This window comes from Ciconia boyciana, chromosome 9, assembly GCF_034638445.1.
Source record: "Ciconia boyciana chromosome 9, ASM3463844v1, whole genome shotgun sequence".
Classification (NCBI taxonomy): Eukaryota; Metazoa; Chordata; class Aves; order Ciconiiformes; family Ciconiidae; genus Ciconia; species Ciconia boyciana.
Window position 1 is genome coordinate 36,114,589 of NC_132942.1, and position 20,964 is coordinate 36,135,552.

Below are 20,964 nucleotides of genomic sequence, written 5' to 3' on the forward strand. Positions count from 1 at the left end.
AAAACCCCGACGTCAAAAAGCCTTTAACACAACAGACCGCTGCCGCCTCCCGAAGCGCCAACAGCTGTACTCTCCGCACCGCTCCTGCCGAGCAAGGTGACCGGGCGCCGCAGCCGCCCCCCCGCCCGCCCCAGGCGAGGCGAGGCGAGGCGAGGCGAGGCTGGGCTCGGCGCCGGCCGCGGGGCGGGGAGCGCCCCGGCGAGCCGGGGGCAGGTGCCTGCCCCTCCCCTGCCCGTGCGGCTCCGCGGGCGGCGGGCAGGCCGGCCCGGGGGCGGGGACGCGGCCGGGGGCAGGTGCCGGCCGCGGGGGCGGAGCGGGCGAACGGCCGCGGGCCGGTGGAGGCACCGCCCGGCCGCGGCGCGCCCTCCGGGGCGGGCTCTCTCCGCCCTTTCCGCTGAGCGCAGGGGGAGGAGCGGCGGCGGCGGCGGCGGCAGCGTTCCCGGTCGGAGCGGAGCTGCCCTGCCCGGACCGGGGGAGGGGGGCGATCCGCGGGCTGGCCGCGCCGCGAGGGGCTGAGGGAGCCCCGCGGCCTCGTCCCAGCGAGAGCCCGGGCCGGGCGCGCCGCGGCGGCCCCGGGCACGGCGGCTCCCCCTCCCCGCGCCCCTCTGCGGGGCCAGGGCGCCCCCGAGCGGCGGGGCGCGGCGTGCGGCGCTGAGGGCTGCCCGCGCGCCGCCGCTCTCCCCCTCCCTCTCGCCCTCCCCTTCCCGCTCCCCCTCCCCCCGCGCGGGGCCGGGGCTGAGGCGGCGGCCGGCGGGCCGGGGCACAGCACCATGCTGCCTCCGCGCTCCCCGCGCCGCTGCGCCTGACGGGGGTCGGGGGGAGCCATGCAGCCGGCGCTGCGCTAGGTGAGCGCGGCGCGGCTCGGGCCGGAGCTCGGCGGCCAGCCCCTCAGCAGCGCGGCGGCACCGGCGCCAGCGGCACCATGAGGAACGGCGATGACCTAGAGGGCTTCGACGGCGAGGCGTCCAGCACCTCCATGATCTCGGGGGCCAGCAGTCCCTACCAGCCCACTACGGAGCCCGTCAGCCAGCGCCGCGGGCTGGGCGGCCTCCGCTGCGACCTGGACTACCTGCGGAGCACCTTCGGCAGGATCAGGCTGGCCGAGGTGGTAGGTACCGCCGGCGGGGAGCGGGCCCGCCGCCCGCGCTCGGGAGAGCTCCCCCCTCCCCCCCGCCCCCCATCCCGGCGGGCTCCTTCTCCCCTACGGGTGCGGGCGGGGAGCGGGGGAAGGCACCCCGCGGCGGCGGGGCCGTGCCGCTCGCCCTGCCGGCCCGGCGGCGAGGTGCGTACCTGCGGGCGCGGCGCCTGGCGGCGGCCCAACCGTCCTCCATTTCAGGCGGCCGGGAAGCCCGGCGCGGGCCGGGAGCCGCCGCAGCCGGCCCGGGAGCGCCGTGCCACCCGCCGCTGCCCAGCTCGGCGCTGGGGCGCGCGCTGTTCGAGCGGCCACCTCCGCCGGGTGCGGGGGGTTGTGTCCGCCGCCGCGGGGAGGCTCGGTTCGGCCCGGCAGCTGCGCGAGCTGCCCTCCGGCCCCCGCCGTCCTGCCCAGCCGCCGTCCCCGCGGCCGGAGGAAACCCTGCTGGCTTTCGCGTGGCTCGAGGTGCGGCCGGGCTTGCGCCCGTCAGGTGGTGTGGCTTCCCCTGGCAGCGGGAGGCGGCCCGGGGTAGGCCTCCATTACGGTAGGTTTTGTAGGGGCGTCCGGCTACGCCGGTGATTTTAGTAAAAGATTGTACCGCGGTGTGCGTGCCCCAGGGCCTGCCCGTGCCCTTAGATCACTGGGGTGTTAAAAAAAACTCCGCCACTACAGGTTTCATGTAGGTTAAAATAAAAAGGCAACTTCTCAGTACATAAATACTGCCATTTAAATATTAGGTGTGTTTTCACTGTGGTGGACTTGCCGTAGAGAGGCGTTGGAGAGCGGCGTGGCTGCGTCTGGAGGCACGCACCGGTCCTGCCCCGGCGAATCTGCCCCGGCAGCCCGCTCGGGCAGATGTGCTGCCCGCCCCGCTGCCTGCTGCGTGCGGGCAGCCGCCGGGCTCCTGGCTGCCCCGCGGGCCCGTGCCTGGCTGCCAGGCGAGGCGTGCGTGTGTCGTGGTCCTGTGTCCCTCGCGTGAGGGCCACATGACGGGTGGGCACTGCCTGAAGTTTGTAGGTGAGGAGCTGCAGGCGTGGGTTGTCCCTGGGGGTCGACTTGGGTGCCTGCAAAGCATTCGCTTGTGTGCTTGCCTTTAACAGGCTGAAGTTCTCTTAAGCGCACAGAGTAAAAGAAAAGAAGGCCTGGAGAAAGAACCCCCAAACCCACGTTTTTTCCGTTCTGAATTAAATGTAAGCTGTATTCGTTCATGTACTTGGAACGGCTAAACTGTTTAGTTTGATCGAGTCCATGCAAGTCTTACAGCACCATAGCAGCTGAATGTGTAATAACACCTAAGCATTTTGTCTGCTTTTCTGTTGATGATGCTGGCGTTTGTCTTCATCTGATCTACTTTCAAAGTCACTTTGATATTAGTATTTTTTAAATCAACAAATGTGTTTTTCAGGATATTTTAAAATAGCTGTTTTATGGAAATGGCAGTAAGTTTGAAATAAATTTTTAAGTAGTTTCTTATAGGGTACTACAAATTGTTTTCCCTTAAAATGGGTGAGTTCTTTGAGGACTGTGATGACAGAAACATTTTAATATTTCATATATGTATGTATAAAACTTCATTTAAAACCACTGCTGGTTAGTATAAGACAAAGCTTGCACATACAGGTTTCATGTAAAATACATTTTAAGTATCCTAGGTTCAACAGTGACACAAGTTTGCAGAGAACTGCGGTGATGAATCTATGATAACGTTTTTACAAATACCCAGTAAAATCCAGGATTTGGAAGTGCTGTTTGTTTTCTTCTCATCTTCTTAGTGTAGAATAGAATCTGTGGTCTGCAAGTGGTAGCAACGAGTGTGTTACCCGAGTAGTCTAACAACAGGGAATAGCTATATATGCATTACGTGTATTCAGGACTGAAGCCAAAGAATCTGTCGTCGCTGTGCAACATCCACCTGTCTTTGAACTGTTAAAAACTGTCCATGTGGTGGAAATCCTGGGGTGGTGCTTCCTAATACGCTGAAATAATCTGCCCTCGGGATTTTTGTTTCTGTTCCTGCTGCTGATCCTTTCTGTAATACACTAGTAACTGTGGCAAGTCATGTTAAAACCTTGTAATTAAAATGAGTGATTACTGATAGTGAGTAAATGAATCCTTTATTATTAAACTCTGATTTGCTTGGAACACGTTCCAGAGGTACATAGAGTACACCTCTTAATTTTTTAAGTCTTGTAAAGAAAGATGAGGGGAAAACCACACTGTGCTGGAGTTACAGATACGGGAGTTTTCTTGTCTGTTGAACAAAGATGTCACTACTTCCAGTAAGTCGTTACGAAGACGTGTACATGCAGATTAGTATCTTCAGGAGAACTGAGTAATGTTTTGTGCCTTTTTAGTAAGAGTGATCTGAGGTTCCTATGGAGTGTATGAAAGCAGTGGGTCAGAAGTTAACAAGAAATTAAAGTAGCTAGTATAGGGTGGAAGCCTATGTACCATCTCAACACGTTTAGTTTCTGCACAATTGTCCTCAAAGGAAGCTCTATCTAATTCATGGTTACGACTGGTAGAGCAGACTACTGAATTTTGCAAACCGATGGAAAACTGAGCAGTTTTGGAAGAGAAAGAAAAGAGGACACATTCCATAGTGCACTTAATTTGCTTATTTGTCAAGTATAATTATTTTAATTATAATGTTTAATAATACCTTTATGGTAGGAACTAAAATGTATCAAAGTCCATAGTATAGAACTCTAGCTCTTAAAAACAAGGAGGAACTCCTCTTACTGCACACAGGAAAACTTAAAAAAATAAAAAAAAAAAAAGAAAAAGGCAACTATTGGTTAAGATAAAAGGTCTCTAAATATATTCTAGTAAAAAGAATGCTGCAGGAAAGATTACAATACATGTGCTTCATTTAGCATCAGGATTTGTCTTAAAATACATATATGATTGGCAGACAAAAGTATCAGCTCAAGACAAACATTGCTGTTTATTCTAATCTTCAGTTGAAGGACTTTCCGCAAATTAGTTCGTAGTGCTGTATGTGAAGGATAACTGTTGGGCATTGTGGCTGTCCCAGTTTTGGCTGGGACAGAGTTAATTTTCTTCCTAGTAGCTGGTATAGTGCTGCATTTTGGATTTAGTACAAGAATAATGTTGATAGCCCACTGATGTTTTAGTTGTTGCTAAGTAGAGCTTACACTGGTCAAGGACTTTTCAGCTTCCCATGCTCTGCCAGGTGCAGACGAAGCTGGGAGGGGGCACAGCCAGGACAGCTGACCCCAACTGGCCAAGGGCTATTCCACACCATATGCCATCATGCTCAGTATAGAAACTGGGGGAGTTGGCTGGGGGGCAGCAGTCACTGCTCAGGGACGGGCTGGGCATTGGTCGGCGTCTGGTGGGGGGTTGCATCACTTGTTTTTCCTGGGTTTTGTTTCTCTCTCTCTTTTTGTTGTTTTCCTTTTCATTACAATTTATTATTATTATTATTATTATTTTTATTTCAGTCATTAAACTGTTCTTATCTCAACCCACAAGTTTTTTGACTTTTACTCTTCTAATTCTCTCTCCCATCCCAGTGAGGGGGAGTGAGTGAGCAGATGTGTGGCTTAAATGGGGCTTAACAGGGGCTTAAATGGCTCTTCTTCCAAATGCCCGGTTTTGATTGTCAAAAGCAGAAGGAACAGGGAAGGGGGAGGATGGGGATGGATGGACCAAAACCAAGTGACTGAAAATAGGTGATTGTAGGGCTGTATTATTTTGTTGTAGATTTATCTTTATCGATTCAAAATATTGTTACAGGGCTTGTGACAAGATGGAAAGCAGTATGACATTTTAGGCATATGGAGTAATTTAAGTGCTGCTAGAGGGGAGAATAGTTTTAACTTACATTTATTAATATTTCAAGAGAGTATGCTCAGAAGTGTCCTTTAAAGGGGCACTGACATAATGGGTTATGATAATGATTCATGTATAGTATTGTGCAGCTTATTTCTGAGTCTTATTTTGGCTTTTTTTCCCTTGACTCCCAGAAAAGGTTGAATAGCATTATGTTTTTTTGTTAATTTTAAACTGGGTATGCAAATGAAGAAAACTGTATTTTACTATTTAGGGCTTCTTATTAATATTCAAGGTTAAGTTGAATAATTATGCAGTACATATGGCTGCCTGCTAATGATCAGTAATATTCAATATGAGGAGTAGCGAGGAAGTAATAAAAAGGATCCATGTGCAACAGCTTAGTATTGAACTGATTTTCCTCTTTTTGAAAGTTTTGTTGTTAGGCAGGTGAGCTTTTCGAAAGTAGCTCTTTTGCCTGCATCTTACTGTTCAGTTGAAGTAGTTGCATGTGTGTTTATTTGGATCTGTGAGGAAACATCTGCTGTAACTGGGGTTGGAGCTATAAGCCTCTTCTAAAGAAGAAGCTCGAAGGAAGGTGGTGAGCGTTGGACCATATCAGGAAAGGGGTTTTCAGGGCTGCTGGGGTGGCTGAGACACCTGCTTGGGTGTCATCAGGCAGGTGGGAAGTAAATGGTGTGAAAGGAAATGAAGGGGGGTGAGACTTAAAGTAGTACGGAGCTCTCATGTTTGGTTTTGTGCCTTTTTTTCTTTTTTTTAAATGAGGCTTTGAACTTGAAATGGAAGTCGGGGAGAAGCCAGTACACTTGTATACTAACTGAAGAAATGCTTTTTCTTTGGGGGAGTTGAAATCTAGGTGGAAATTGTCTCAGCTGACTTACCGGCATTTAGATGGAGCAGTACCTTGCCATATGGCAGATGTGAGAGATTAGATAGCTGTCCTTGGAGACCAGAGCAGAAAAGCTCTTCGGAGTTTATTTTCATGGTTTAATGTTTCTGGCATGGTTTAATGTTTCTCATGCTTTTGGGGGCTTTAATACTTCCCATAGAGATTATTGTACAATCATCAAACAGATATCCCTGGAAAACTTTCCTATGGACATCCTCAAATGCTTTGTTTCATTTCAGTACTTCTTACCCATTCCCTTGAATTTCCTAAGGAGAGTCTCCTTTTTCTGAGTGCGCTTGCTGAAGGAAGGTTTTTACTATGTGAGGAATCAGGAGGGGCCCATTGCTGTCCAAAAGAGACGGACTGATTAGCAGGTATCACCATCTCTTTACTGGAAATTGTTTGACTTTAGATGAGATTGCCTGCTTTTTTTCCCCCCTCACTTTATTTTTGTCTTCAGCTTCTCTAAATGCATTATTATTTTTCCATGATTGTTATAATTCTGCACCTTCAAGGATCTTGCTGTCATTAAAGTTGGCTGTAGACACATATTTCCCACCGAAATTCCCATGGTGAATCACGGCTGCCTGTTGTCTGCTTCTCGGTTTCTTTGGGCACCGTAGCTCCAGGTGACCTGTTCCTCAGGCTCCAGGTGAGTTATGAGGAAACCAGGCAGGATCCTGTTGGGAGTCTTGTTGGTTCTCACTGGGATCCTGCCAGGTTTTCACAGGGACTTGATTTAAAGTAACATATATCACCTTTAACAGTTTGCCAGTTGATGTGAAAAATTGTGCCTGGCCAGTTCTTGTGACACTGGCAGTAGTTAGGAATGGTTTAACTGGAGCAGTAAGATCACAGAGCAACCTTCTGATGGAAGTAGCAAGTGTCAGAAAACCTTATAATGTGCTAGCTTAAAAGAGGATGGCATTTGTGGTGGTTAGTGATGGCCTCTGTGGCTCGGACAGCCCTAGACTTTCTTTTCTTCACGTGTCTGTTCCAAATGCTACAAAAATCCATCAGAGACTCCTTTTAAAGAAGATAATACTTCTGCTTGGGAGGTCTCCGAGCTACAAGTTGCTGATGAGTGTACTGGGAAGTATCACTGCGTGCTTGCTCTCGTCTTGTTCTCTATAGCATATGCTATTGCCCGTCAGTGGAGGCAAGATTTTGAGCTAAACGAAATCTGGTGGGAATAGCAGTTCATATGTTCACAATTTTCAGAATAAAAAGTTCCATCTTCATTGGTGGAGAGTAGCTGAATATTGGAAAACGTTGTTTTGTGGCTTACTGTCATTATACATTTCCAGATCCAGAAATTGGTTAAGGCCAGGACTACAGTAAAATTCTTTGCTATCAGGATCTATTGCAATGAAGAAAACAGAATTCAAAAAGCCTGTAATACACGCCTACATGGGTAATAATACTATTGAGAATTCTCATTGTTAATTATATTAAAAAATTAGAGTAATAAAATTTATGTTCCAAGGAGTAAGCTAATTGCTAACTATTAGAATCCGGTTGAAAACTATTATGAGGTGTTCAGTAATCTCATATTTAATTATCGCTGCCTTCTTGTGCCTTCAGCTCGGCATCTCATTTTGATCGCTTCTGGAGGGGACGATTAGATGGAGTCCCCAGCCTCCCACCCCAGTCCAGTGTTGTCACATCTTACGGCATGTCTAAGTCTTCCCTGCTCCTTTCTCCCTGGGTGTCTCTGCAGTACTCCTGTGCAGCTGCACCGCAGTGTGATCCTGATCTGCTTCATTTATGGGCTGTTAGAGTGGGGAGCCGGGTGTTTTACAGGCAGTTGTCATTCTGTAAATCAGAGAAGTTACCAGTTAGCCACTGAATGCAATGTGAATAAATTGAGATGTTATTGTAAAGTTTGGTTTTATGTAGATGAGGTGTTAACTAAGCTACAGAAAATTAGACTGTACCTAATAGAGGTCAGTAGATGACGTTCTCTGCATGGTAAGGTCTTTCTGCGGTGGTCAGGCCATCGGTCCTGACGTAAAGCATTCAGTGGTCTCTGTGAGAAGCAGAGCACTGCAGGAGGCATCTGGGCCTTCTTAGGCAGCTTCGGTATCGCAGGCAGCCCTGACGTACCTGTAGCTGATGTTTTTTTCCATAAGTGATAGCTTCACCTTCAAGTTTGCTTTTGTTCATTTGTTCTGCACTTCAGAGGTATAGAAACCTTCCTCATTTCTGGAGTGAACTTAATTCTAGCAAATTTATAGCCATTTCTTCTTGTATTAACATTGCCACTTTCCATAACTACTCCTTACTCCTTTGTGCACTTTGAAACAGCTGTCTGCACTCAGCCAGCCTTCATCTTGCTGCACAAGGCAAGACAAAATTGTTTTGGACTCTGCTCGTAAGAGGGGCTGTCTTGTCCTGGGACCATCCGGCAGCCCTTCCTTGCACCACTGTCTGCCTGAGGTAATCGTTTCTCAGTAGGCACAACCTGAGTGGTAGGTAACCTTTCAGGTGTGTCTTACCAGTGTGTATGATGACATGTCACTTTCCAAGCCTCTGCTGGAGATACCTCTCCTGTTAAGTCCTAGGATTGCATTGGTAATTTATAGTCATTTTGTAATTAACTGTATCTTCCACCTTCTATTCTCTTATAATTTCCAAACAATAAATGTGCGTTTATGTAAGAAATCCTTGTGACTTTGTGTGTTGTATATTGAGCTTTGGTTCTCAGTGGTATTTGTAGCTGCTTGTTCAGAAGATGTTAAGTATGACAGTGGATACTGGTGATCTTTGGCATTTGGTCCTAGAAAAAGACTGTTACAATATCACATTAAAAGGATCAGGCTTGTAACACACAAATATGCTTAGAAATCCTCTTTAGGTAAACCATGTCTCTTCAGTGTCTCTGAAACTCTTGATTTCTCTTTGGAAAGATTTTTCTTTAAAGGTTGTAGATCTGCATTGCTGTGTGGCGATATTTTTGTACTGACATTTACCATAGAGGGAAGAATGATGAGATAACTTTGTTCAGCTTTGCTTTTTATTGTTTCTGTGTGCAATTAAAGAAAAGACACTGGTTGTCTTACCACAGAAAGGTGAATGGGTTTTGGTCTCTTTCATGGTGTCTCTTAACTACCATCTGGCCATGGTAGTTAAGTCCTACTGTCAGTAGTTGTAACTGGTAGTTACAGTCCTACTGTCAGTAAACTCCAAATTCCTGTTATAAATTTCTAAGATGGTGGATAGTTTTAAATTCTGCTTTCAGACGAAATTTCTATAATCTCTGTAATAAGTATGCTCTATTTTTTCCCTCCCATTATGAACCAGTGTAATAGTAATAGATACACTATACTAATTGTAGATGCTGCAGTAAGAAATGTAGTTCTAATGGTATTATTATTTGAAAAGCTACCTTCTTTTCGTCTAATCTTTCTGGTAATGTCTTTTCTTGATGAACCTCCCTAGTGATTTAATTACCATTTTGAGATGATAAGACAAGGAGAATGACTAGAAATTTAAGAGATTATGTTTTTCTTGTAATATAACCAGTATAGGAGGAATCGACTATTTCTGATGCAAGTTAATGCATCGTTTTGTCAAATCAACTTGCCTACTTTTTGATAGTTGTCATCCTGTGCTCAAAATTGCATTTCAGAAATACCTGCCTTGCTTTTAGACCTCAACAAATACTTTTGTACTGAAACTCTGTATACAAAGAGGACTAGATGCACAATGGATAGACATCTTAACAGTGGGTCAACTGCTGTTACTCCGTAGTGGTAGTAGCTGCTACTTCTAAATTGGAGCTGGATTAAAAAAAAAAAACATTCTGATTTTTAGAAAAATAAGTCACCTAATTATCAGATGATTTATGTAGTCAGTTGCTTCCAAAACATGGAAGTAATGTTTAGATTTCTCTGGAACTCATACCATCAACTCTTCAGAATATGGGAGGAGGAGAGCAAAAGCTGGATAACGCCAGCCTGATGTAGAATATGTGTAAGAACGTACAACCATGAGTAGAGGAAAGATGGGTCAAAAATATTACTGGCTATGGGCAAAGGGGTCTTAGAGCTAGTGTAGCACTCACCCAAACTGAGAAGCCCATGCAGTACGCAACAGCATGAATCAAGTAACGCAGTCTTTACAGTGACAGGTCTCAAGCATTGTTTTGTTTAGTAGATGTCCAGGATGAAATCTGTAGTCAGGCTGCAGTATGTTACTAGAATGGTATAATGCCTGAAATGTGGTTTCGGGTAAGCAGAGTAACTTTTAATGTTTTAATCTCACTGTGTGCAAATTAAACTGGGAACTATAACTCTGAGTATCACATTTCTGACTGTTGTATTTAATTAATTGTTAATTAAGGCTCTGGTATTTAATGCCTTAGCTTGTGGAAGGATATGATATGTTTTTACCCAAACAAGTGTCTTCAGCATTGTCTGAAGTTAAACTTTTTAAATATGTAACTTGATATTCAGGTGTTGATGCTTGAATAATGTATTGTTCAAAACACTTCTTTAAATTTTCTTTAGCTTGTATGTATGTTAACAAAGTGTTCAGCTTGCAAGTGAGCTGAACTTGTACATGATAGTTCCCTTCATTACAGTATAGCTTAAAAGCATGGCAACCATGTGGCTGGTATGCAGAAATATGTCCTGTGCTTAGATCTGGAGTTGCATATGGTGATACTTCTGCTGTAACTCTCACTTAAGCTAAATATTGTTATTTTCAAATGCTATAAGTGATACAGATAAATGCTGCTAGTGATACAGCACTACTCATAACAGTTCTGGCTATTTTTTGTGAAATTATTTTATGAATCACCTACAAGCATTTCCATATTAGTACTGTACTTTTGTACTTTTTAAACTCGAAATGTTCATGCAAGAAAGCAACAAGCATGGTCGTGGTATTATTAAATACTTAAGTTCTACAGGTCTTTAATAACCTTCAGTAACTTTTGTCTTATGAAATTATTTTCATGCTAGGAACTGATATTGCCACTTGAATGTTGTGAATAAATTAATTAGTTGTTTGATCATATACTCTTCTAAAAGAAACTAATTGTTGCATTTAATGCTTAGAAACTTCTTCTCTAATGTAGATGAAACCTTTTATTAAACATTGGGATCTTTTAATTTTAGATGATGTTATCACTTAGTAACATTTTTAAAGTATTTTGGAAAAAGTGCGCTTCCAGAATTATAGGATAGTGTCCTAAGCCTTTGGGATGTTCAGTATGTTTAATTCATGGTGGCAGTGCAGTAAGAATGGTGACCAAGAAGGCGAAGGCATTGTTGCCAGAGTGTCAGGGCTTTTGTGTTGTTAACGACATTTTATAGTCCTCTGTCTGCAGCGTGCCAAGTTTGTTTGCAGTCTTTAGGCAGATCTGTTCTTGAGTTACAAAATCAGGAGTAGGTGGATTTGCAGTTATGCAATGAAAGTTTGTGGGCTCTTTTCTATTTTGGATCAGATACTACTGTATAATGCTTCTAAGGCAGTCTGAACAGCAAGATGGGCTTGAAGGTTTCATGCATTCCCCAGTACAGCTGGCAGCGCTCTTTAATGTTCTGGCCTACATCTATTTTTTTAATGTTCTGTTTTACCAGTATGTCTAGACTCTTTTTGCCTTTTAAGGCATGGCATCTAAGGGGGCCTTCAGATTGCAATCTTGGGAACGTTGGGATTGCAAGGACATTTTGCACCATTTCCTTTAAACAAAAACAACCCCCAAAAACTTTAATGGATTCTTTAGGACTACTTTAAGTTCTTGATTGTTTTCTCATTAAAATTCCTTTCTTGTTTTAGTATTTGTGGGATGTTTGATGTTTACTCATAATTGGGATTAAATGGGGTTTTAAAGGATACAGACTGATTCTGATAGTCTTAAAATAGAACTTTCACTTTTTAAAATAGCCTAACAGGCTAGTTAAACAGGAGGCTGGGCAGATCAAACACTTGACAAATTTTATGAGTACACCCTTACTTCTTAAAACTGATTAATTTATCCTACTGTTTGTTACAGATTTACAGTAGTGTGTTTTAATATTGTTTTGACTAGCCAGGTTTCCAACGCAGGTTGGCCTATGAATGTGAATAGGAACACGAAGCCAAGTCAAAAGTGTTGATTTTTCTCTTTTTTTTAGGAGCTGAGTAGTGAATTCTCATGAGTGAAGCAATAGCCAAATTTTTTTACTTTGTTTAAAAAAATCATACAAACACCATCTCAGTAACTTGCTGTGTTCCAGCAGAGAGCATGTGTGTGTATGTACCATACAGAATGTGTGTGCAGCCTGAAGACAAAAATAGGGTAACTGTATATCCATTTTGTTTAAATAGCAAAGATATGATAAATTATGAGTTCTTACAGCTTGACTTAATAGAAAATACTAGGAAATGGACTGGAGAGGATACTGTACCCTTGCTATAAGACTGGAGATGGGAAGTTGGACAATGTACTCAGAGGTCCCTCTCCTGGACATGCTCTCTTGAGCATCCTGCACAGTTGTTACTAACAAACTAATAAACGCTGATACAAAACTAGTGACTTTTATTGACACTAACTATTAAATTAGTCTTTAAGACAAACAAGAATTACCAATGATTTTTAAGGAAGCTAAGTTTTATCTTCCCCTGCCTTGGTGACTGAAAGTGAGGGTTACTAAACTTCCTTCAACTCAGTTAAGCTAGATTTTTTTTTTTTTCCATTTTGTTTCCTGTAGTCAGTTTTTACTCTGTGTTACTATTGTAGTAAAGCCTGCATGAGCAGGACTAGCAGCAAATGGGACTAATGGAAAAATACTTTATTCTCCCCCCTCCCATTCTTCTGCCCCCACTGCCTGCAGCTGGCAGTGGCGAGGAAGATGCAGAGGACTCCATGTATACAAAATTATTTTTAGTGCAACACTGAAGAGATACATTATATTTTTTTGACCTATTTTTACCTAGCTTGTTCTCCTGGTTTCGGCTGGGATAGAGTTAATTTTCTTCCTAGTAGCTGGTATAGTGCTGTGTTTTGGATTTAGTATGAGAATAATATTGATAGCCCACTGATGTTTTAGTTGTTGCCAAGTAGAGCTTACACTAGTCAAGGACTTTTCAGCTTCCCATGCTCTGCCAGGTGCAGACGAAGCCGGGAGGGGGCACAGCCAGGACAGCTGACCCCAACTGGCCAAAGGGCTATTCCATACCATATGCCATCATGCTCAGTATATGAACTGGGGGAGCTGGCCGGGGAGCGGTGATCGCTGCTCGGGGGCTGGGCTGGGCATCAGTCAGCGGGTGGTGAGCAATTGCATTTTGCATCACTTGTTTTGTACATTATTTTGTCATTATTGTTATAATTTCTTCTCCTGGTGTCCTATTAAACTGTTTTTATCTCAACCCACAGGTCCTACTTTTTTTTCCGATTCTCTCCCCCCTCCCACGGGGCAGGGGGGAGGGTGAGCGAGTGGCTGTGTGGTGCTTAGTTGCCAACTGGGGTTAAACCATGACACTTGTCTAAGAACATGATATGCAAATGCTGGTCAAATTGTAATAAAATTGGACTGGAAGGAACTTAGTTGAGTAGTTCTACTGTTTAAGAATTTCCACTTTTGTGTTACGTGCGTGATTTAATTATGGTGTCTACCAGCACTCTGGAGCACTATTTTGAAGTCTGATGTGGACGCATTGCAGCGGGTAGTCTGCAAGAGTTCCCTTTGCCTTGTGGCGTGTCCCCCTCTGCTCCTCGGGCATAGGCATGGGTATGCCGAGGCTTGTTGAGGTGGCCGTTGAGAGAATTTTGCTGTCTGACCTTTGTGAGTTGCAGCTGCCTCTAAGGAACCTGCCATGTCTGGCACCAGGCAGTATTGTTAGAGAGACTAGCTTGTGATGTTTGGGAATTAGAGAGACGGCTATAAAAAGCAATGCTTGCAGGTGTCTGTCAAAATGAGTATGAGCCATTGAATGGGAAAATTAAGCCTCAAATATCAGGATATGGTTAAAAGGGGGGAAAAACCCCCTACCTCCTATAATTTACTGTTTTATGTCCACTCACTGAAGCCATTGGCACGATTCAGTGTACTATAGATACAGAATAAGCCTTTCCATTTATTTCACTGAGTTGCACAGGAATTAAGTGATTAATACAGCATATAAATGGGAAAGTTAGAAATGTATAACTCAGTATGTTGGGATTTTGTTCATTATTGTCTTGCAGGACCTGTTGTGTATGAAAATATTTTGAATTATGATACACATGAATTGTATCGTGTGTACGGGGACTGGAGGCACAGGTTCCTGTGGAGAGAAATCAGTGGGAGAAACTGATTACATTTTGCATGTTTTGTTTGCCTTTGTTTAAAGCCTTTCTGTATGATCTTCAAATGAATGTTTCTGTAGGGTTGCTACAAAACTGTTGATGGGCTTTTGTTTATGGGACAGGTGGCATGTTACTTTCCTTTTTCATCTAATCTGGAAGGTATGTTTGAATCTCATTCAGGTTTCTGTGAGGAAATGTAATGTGCCTAAAACAAATACCTCCTTGCAATGTGCCTTGGCTTCAGATTCAGTTCAGTGGTTCTTTTGGTCATCTGCTTGGTTGGATAAAACCTGAAATATACCTAAATCAGAGTGATTTTTTTGTTTGTTTGCTTGCTTGCTTGCTTGCTTGTTTGCTTTTTTTGTTATGTTAGGAAGATGCTTGTGTTTTGGTTGGGTGCCAGTGAATAAGACAAACTCGCAGTCAGGTCTGCAAAGTCATGCGAAGGAGGGATAAGCAACTTTTTACATGTGCCAAAATAACAGTGGGTGAGGTACCGATGGAGATGGGGACTGGGCAGGGGGTCACGAGGTGACTCTTCCAGTCCCAGCGGGGTGCACCCCTAATGCCAGCCGGCACTGGTGTGAGGGGCTGCCTGGGCAGGGACCCTGCTCTTACAGGGAGAAGGGGGAGGAGGTGGTGGCCACGGCCGTGTCTGATGCTGCAGCCTGAGGCCACCTTGCGCGGAGCAGTGTGGCATGGGTCTGGTCACTGCCACCTCCAGAATGAGCCGTGCAGGAGCTGTGCAAACCAGGGCTTTGCAACTGTCTGCATGTTCAATTATTACTTCGAATGCTAAAATGGATTTATTTTGAGGACAATGTAAATGTAACGTGAAAAAAGTCTTAAATTATTTAGCAGTAACAGGAAGAACTGTGTTTGTTTTTTCTTTTAAAAAAACCCAAAACATAAAATATTTCCATACTGTAAAATACTATTTGTTTAATGGTATTTGAACTGGAATTGGTTTTGCATTTATCTAGCAGATAAGCATGTTTGTGGTATAGGAGTGTCCAAGCAATAAGCAAAACACTGTACTAATGCATAGTTAGCAGGAAATAAGTCACTACTTCATGTCTGCAGCTTTTTTTTTCTTCTAGACTCTATGATTAAGTTCACTTTTAAAATTGATGCATTTCTATTTTAGCCAGTTGCGAATCTATTCTGTTCACCTTAGTTCAGGCCAGTTAATTTTTTTTTTTTTCCGAAGAAGTGTTAGTTTTGATGTACTTAGTGTTGTTTCAAAACAACTATCATTCTGTTGTTGAGTGTTGATTGCCCTCATTCTTAAATATGACCCTTTCTTGTAATACGCTATCAAAATGTTTCTGGCCTCAGAAATATGTTCTGTATTTAGAATTGGTCTTTTGCCTAAGTTGAGAAAGGGAAGTCAGCAGTAGCTGAATCTTTCAGGGATTATAGAAAACTGCTGGAGGTGGCAAAAGATCAGCTGATTTAATAAGGATTCCACAGTATTTAGTGTGCTGAAGTCTTGCCATGTTATATCCGAAAGTGAACTAAGAAATAATGAAAACATAAGGATTGCAGCTACATGTAAAACTCTGGAGATGCAATGAAGATCTGAAATTTAAATATTCTATTATTTCTGTTGTCACCACCACAACCAAATCAGAGTTGAATTTGGAGGTTTGGTTGAGTTTCTCTGGATTTGTTCAGTGTTGTCTTTTGTGCCATTTTAGTTTATCCAGGGTGCTGAATCACTGGTGCTTCTTAAGCTTCCCTCTGTGGTAAGCATTGTTTTCCTAAATTTTCTGTCTTGTAAGAAAAGTTTAATACTCATTTGTGACTTAAGGCTCCTTGCAGTCCAATTACCAGAGTTAATAACACATTTCTTTTAGTCTTAAGGATGCAGACTAGGAACAGGCGGGAAGTCAGTCATTCTTCTGCTTAGGGTAAAAGATGGTTTCCTGCTGGAGAAGCAGGACTGTGTTTAAGCCATATGATCCCAAATATTCGTATCTGTGCCAGCTGTTTTAGATGTGGGAAATGCATGTGCTTTGCAAGGAATGAGACCCACTTGGTTTCATACATTAAGTTGTGACTGCTGGGCCAAGTAAATGAGAACAATAAATCTAGGTTTTAATTCAAGAAAGTTTAATGTCTTCAGATACTTTAAGTGGTGTAAAAGCAATTTATTTCTTCTCTATTTTGTGCATATGTATTCTGCTGTACCATTAATTTAAACAGTCTGGATGTAAAAATGTCTTGGTAGTGTGACATTCTTACTGAAATTCTGTGGGTATTTTTCAGGCAGAAAAAATGCTGACCATTTTGTGGTTTTTTGGAAATCATGCATAATTATGTCATTTAACCACACAATAAGGTTTTCTGTGGTAACGTTTTAGATAAACAGGAAAACTCATTTTTTACTTTGTTTTCATTGCAGACTGCCTTTTTTATTTTTAGTGCAAAGTTGTTTGATTATTTTCTTCAAAAATAAAACACAACATGTTCTGACAGGAAAAATACACTATTAGCAACCTCCTAAAAGCTCTCTTTCAGCATCGGTGCCTGTCGTAGCACATTTTCTCCGTTTTGGGGAAATAGTGTTTTATGTCTGACGTGCCTGTGTTGCCAAGAAAGTGATGTAAATATAAGCCATTTACATAGCCCTAAGGCAGATGATTTCTTCATTAAGGGCCCTTCTCCAGGGGAATTTACAGGAAAGTCGAGATGAATACAATAATGGTAGGAGGCTAATGTGGCTAAATTAAAGGACATTGGATCCCAGTATAGAGGCTCTCTTTCAGGAATTAAATGGACCTAAATTGTGGTTGCTTCATCCCCTTCCAGTGAGGGGCTGCTTCACTCTGAATGGAGCCTTTATGTGGGGGTTCAGTGCTTTTTAATAGAAGTGCAATAGCCTCGCACTGTGCCTGAGTTGTCTTAGCAGTCCTGAATGTCCCAGACAATAAAATTGGGTAACAGTTTGCCAGTTTGTTCAAGACAAAAAGCACAAAAATTCATCATTGGGAAATATATCTCATACTTAATCCTCTATGTGGAGATTTTTTTCTTCTGCCTTTGCATTATGTGGTGGTGGGAGATGAGGGATGAAGGGCAGGGGGAGGTTTGCTCCGTCACAGAGTTAGAGCCATATTGCACACATTGGGCTACAAGTCTGAGCAGGCCCAGACCTTTTCTCAGCTTACCCTGAAGCTCATTCTTGTTAATCCTGCTTTGTTGACCAGACTCTTGCATCTCCTTTGTTCAAGAAAAAGGTGGTATTGCAGGTAGCCTAGGATGCCTCTGCGTGGACCTGAGCATCCAGTAGAATAAGCAGATGTTTCCATCATGACCAAGGTGTATATCAATACAATCTCCACTGTACTTACTTAAAGGAGAGAGGAAGTAGAAGGGAAACCAAAAGCAACTGTTAAAAAAGAGAAAGATAGTAAGAAAAGAGACTTATACAAATCTCAGGGTATTGGAGGAATTAGGGTGGAATAGAAAACTTTCTGAAGTACTCAGCGCAGAGAAAACCAGATGGAAAGGTTTGTTTCATCTATCAGAGGAAACTTTCTCTATTGACTCTGCCCGAGAAAGCTGTAGCTGTGTCATTTGTGGGAGGCAGCAGTAATTCATGTAAGAGGAGATCTCCACCACGTTCAACTTCTCATTTGTCCACAGTAAACCAACCTTGAAACTTGTGCTTATGGAAAAACTTGTCAAAACTCATCACCCTAAACTATGAGAAAAGGTGCGACTCGAAAGTGAGGGTCGCCTCCTGCATTGGACAAATGGCAGCATGCATTTTGTTGGCTGAGACCTGTGCTCTGATACGATACTGTTTTTTTGTTGGTCTTTTTGTTTGGTTGGTTTTTTTAGCTAGTCCTGTAACTGCAGTCAAGCGAGGCAGACGCAGGCCTGGATAGATCCTGTCTCCTGGTTTTCTGAGGTAGCGTTGGCGACTTGTGTTACAAAGCAAGAGCGGAGCTTTAGCAGCTGGGGAGTGAGGGTTTTTCTCTGCTGCAGCTTTGTGCCTCAGTCACCTGGGGCAGCGTGAGTGTCTGCCCCCTCAAATGGTGTCTGGATGGAGCATGGAGGCTTCCCAGGAGGGCTGGAGGGTCTTTGTCCTTCCTCCCTCTTCTCAAGAGAGTGTGTATAGCCAGAGTGGTAAGGCAAGGCACCAGTTTTCTCTTGGATGTGTGGTGTGGCAGAGGGAAGAGCATAGGAAGACCTGGAGAAGTGACATTTTAGGTCTTTGAGCCTTAGTCAGCTGTGAGCGGCATGTAGATGAGCTAATTCAGTAGGCAGTGAATATTCACTTTCATTTCATGTGTATTTGTGGATTCACTTTCAAGTGTATTTCACTTTCATTTCATGTGTTCAGAGTAGTTAGCTTTTTTGATTAGAAGCAAAATTAGGCTCACCTCTGAGTGGAATGGCCAGCGAAAGCAGCACTAGTGTGTTTTTTATAGAAGATTCACATTAGTTGTAGTTAATTGGAAGGATGCTTCTTCAAGTTTATAAATGTGTAGGAGGACAAGATTACCGTGATGTTTCAAAGAGAAAATATTTCTCATCAAAGACTGAGATTTTTATTGTGTTTATGAAAAGGGAAGTTTCTGTGGGAGCATAGCTTTTTCTGATGAGGTGATTAATTCGAATTTTATTTTTTGTCATAGCATTCATTGTGAGACAAATAATGTGCAGTTTACAGGAAGGCATTATCTGTAGCACTGGTAGGATGGATAATCTTTGAGAAAGGTTAAGTATATTTTTATTGCAAGAAAAATGGTAACATATTTAGTTAGAATCTTGCTTGAGGTACAGAAGTGTTACAGATAAATTGTATGCATGGGAATGTTCTCCTTTCCCTGACCCCCAACCAACAGGTGTTCAGGTGTCCTGATCCACTCTGTGATGATAATACTCCTGTTAATAGTCAGTTATTGTGCATGTTTCCAAAACACAGCCTCCGCTTTGTGACCAGAATCTCCATCATAAACTGAAACAATTGAGGTTTTTTTCCCAACCTTTCTGATAAACATATCAATAGACTTGGGCTGCCACAACCAAGACCTCTGTACACTAATGCCGCTGCACGTTACTTAAACTGATGGCACGTCTTCATCTTTACTTGCATTTAAAATGGTTTGGGTTAAGTCAAACCTAAGTGTACACAGCTAACACTTTTTGTTATAAGAGTGTGTCACAGGTAAATGTCTCTTATAATTTCTTAAGGGATAAAATGAAATCTTAAGGTAGAATTGCTCTGAGGCTCATTAATTATTAATTCTGAGCTTGGGAGTATATAAGTAATGTGATGATTAGAGTTCATTGCTTCAAGTGCCTCTTCATAATTAATTTGTGGTGCTGTATGCAAGAAACTTTCATCTTTTTTGAGCTTTGACTGCTAAGATGGGTACGTTAGCCTTGAAGCAATGCTGTCTGGTATGGAGAAGAGCCAGTGTAAGATTTTTATCAGCAAAACAACAGAGAGTCCATATGCCAAGTAGCAGTAGCCCAGTGTAATGATTGGCGAGCCAGAGTTTTTGGCTCCTTCAGCCTAATGTTGGTGGCACAATTCAGAGCTGTTCATATTTTTAGAAAATGAGTCTATATTGTTTGGGTTTGTACTACAGTATTTCTAGAGAATATTGCAGAACCATTTCTTTTAAAAGAATAAAAATTTTAGAAGTGTCATATCAAAAATAGTGGCAAGAACAATGGAGACTTTATTATATTGGAACATCTAAAAGTTAAAGTTTTGCCAGCTAATGTTTAGCGTTAATACTTGATATTGATCCTGCTTGAAATGGCTAAGATTTTTTTTTATCTTTACTTTTTTATTTTTAAATCGTATTCAGTGTCAGCTTCAGTTATGAGGCTTGCGTTCACAGAAAAGGTGGACTTTATTACATGCTAATACTGTAAAATGAAGCTGTGTTCTGGACAGTATTTTGTGTGTGTGTGTCATTGCTGAAATCATAGTTTGACTTTGATTCTGGTTTTCTGAATGTTCCATTTCACTGCATATTCTTTCTTTCTTTTTTCCCAAAGCTATTCAATGTCAGAGATAAAATCTGAAGTTAAGTGTTTAGTCACTGGGTATCCATTCAGAATTTGTTTGATGTGAATTGGCCTGCTGTATTAGGTGGCAAAAATTAGAATGGCATGTGCTCTCTTAAAGAGAGCGTGCTAAGTGAACTGTGAGAGACTTCCTACCCCAGTGTGAGTTTTTTTTATTAAAACTGTTTTGCTTTGTTTTAATCTATGTTTAAACTTAAATTAGCTACTGTATTCTGAAGTATGTGGCAAACAAGGCATGCGGGGTATTGTCCTTTACTTAGAATTACTGCTGATGTTGGTGACAAAAATGGTAACTTCTTTCAAAATCCTTTTTCTTCATTTTGCTCATTTTGTTGTAGGAGGCAAAGACAAATTAATGGATAAAGCATAAAAAGTGCTGGAAGAAAGTGTATCTGCAAAACATTATTGAAATTGGCAAAAAAGAATTTAGCAGAAATTGATTTGTACTGTGGCTTCTGTCAGTCTTTTAAACTTACGTTTTGTTTGAGCAAAACCTTCAAATTATGGAATATTTAGTTCTGAGGAGGCTATCCCCCAGAGTTCTTCATACTCACATTGAAGTGACTTACTACGGTCTCATAAGAATCTTGCAGCAGAGCAAAAAAGTGAATTATTTCTGAAAAATGTAAGTGGGTGGGTGGGAGGGTTGTCTTGAAAACCAAAGCAAAATGTTCTTAAGGCCTTCCTTGCTTGCCATGGAAAATTAAAACCCAAAACAAAACTGTCCATGCAACTGGTTTTCTTTTACCAGTTATATTTAAAGAGGAATCAGTTTGAAACTTAGAC

General features: G+C 42.9%; 1 protein-coding gene across 1 annotated transcript in view; it reads left to right on the forward strand.

Moving 5' to 3' along the window:
- The first annotated feature begins 405 nt into the window (after positions 1-405).
- Positions 406-20,964, forward strand: part of CMTM4 (CKLF like MARVEL transmembrane domain containing 4) — a 41,619-nt gene continuing 21,060 nt past the window's right edge. The window contains exon 1 of the mRNA XM_072873539.1: positions 406-1,108. Within this exon, the coding sequence (XP_072729640.1) occupies positions 923-1,108 (186 nt within the window). The 5' untranslated portion in view covers positions 406-922. The remainder of the gene's footprint in view (positions 1,109-20,964) is intronic.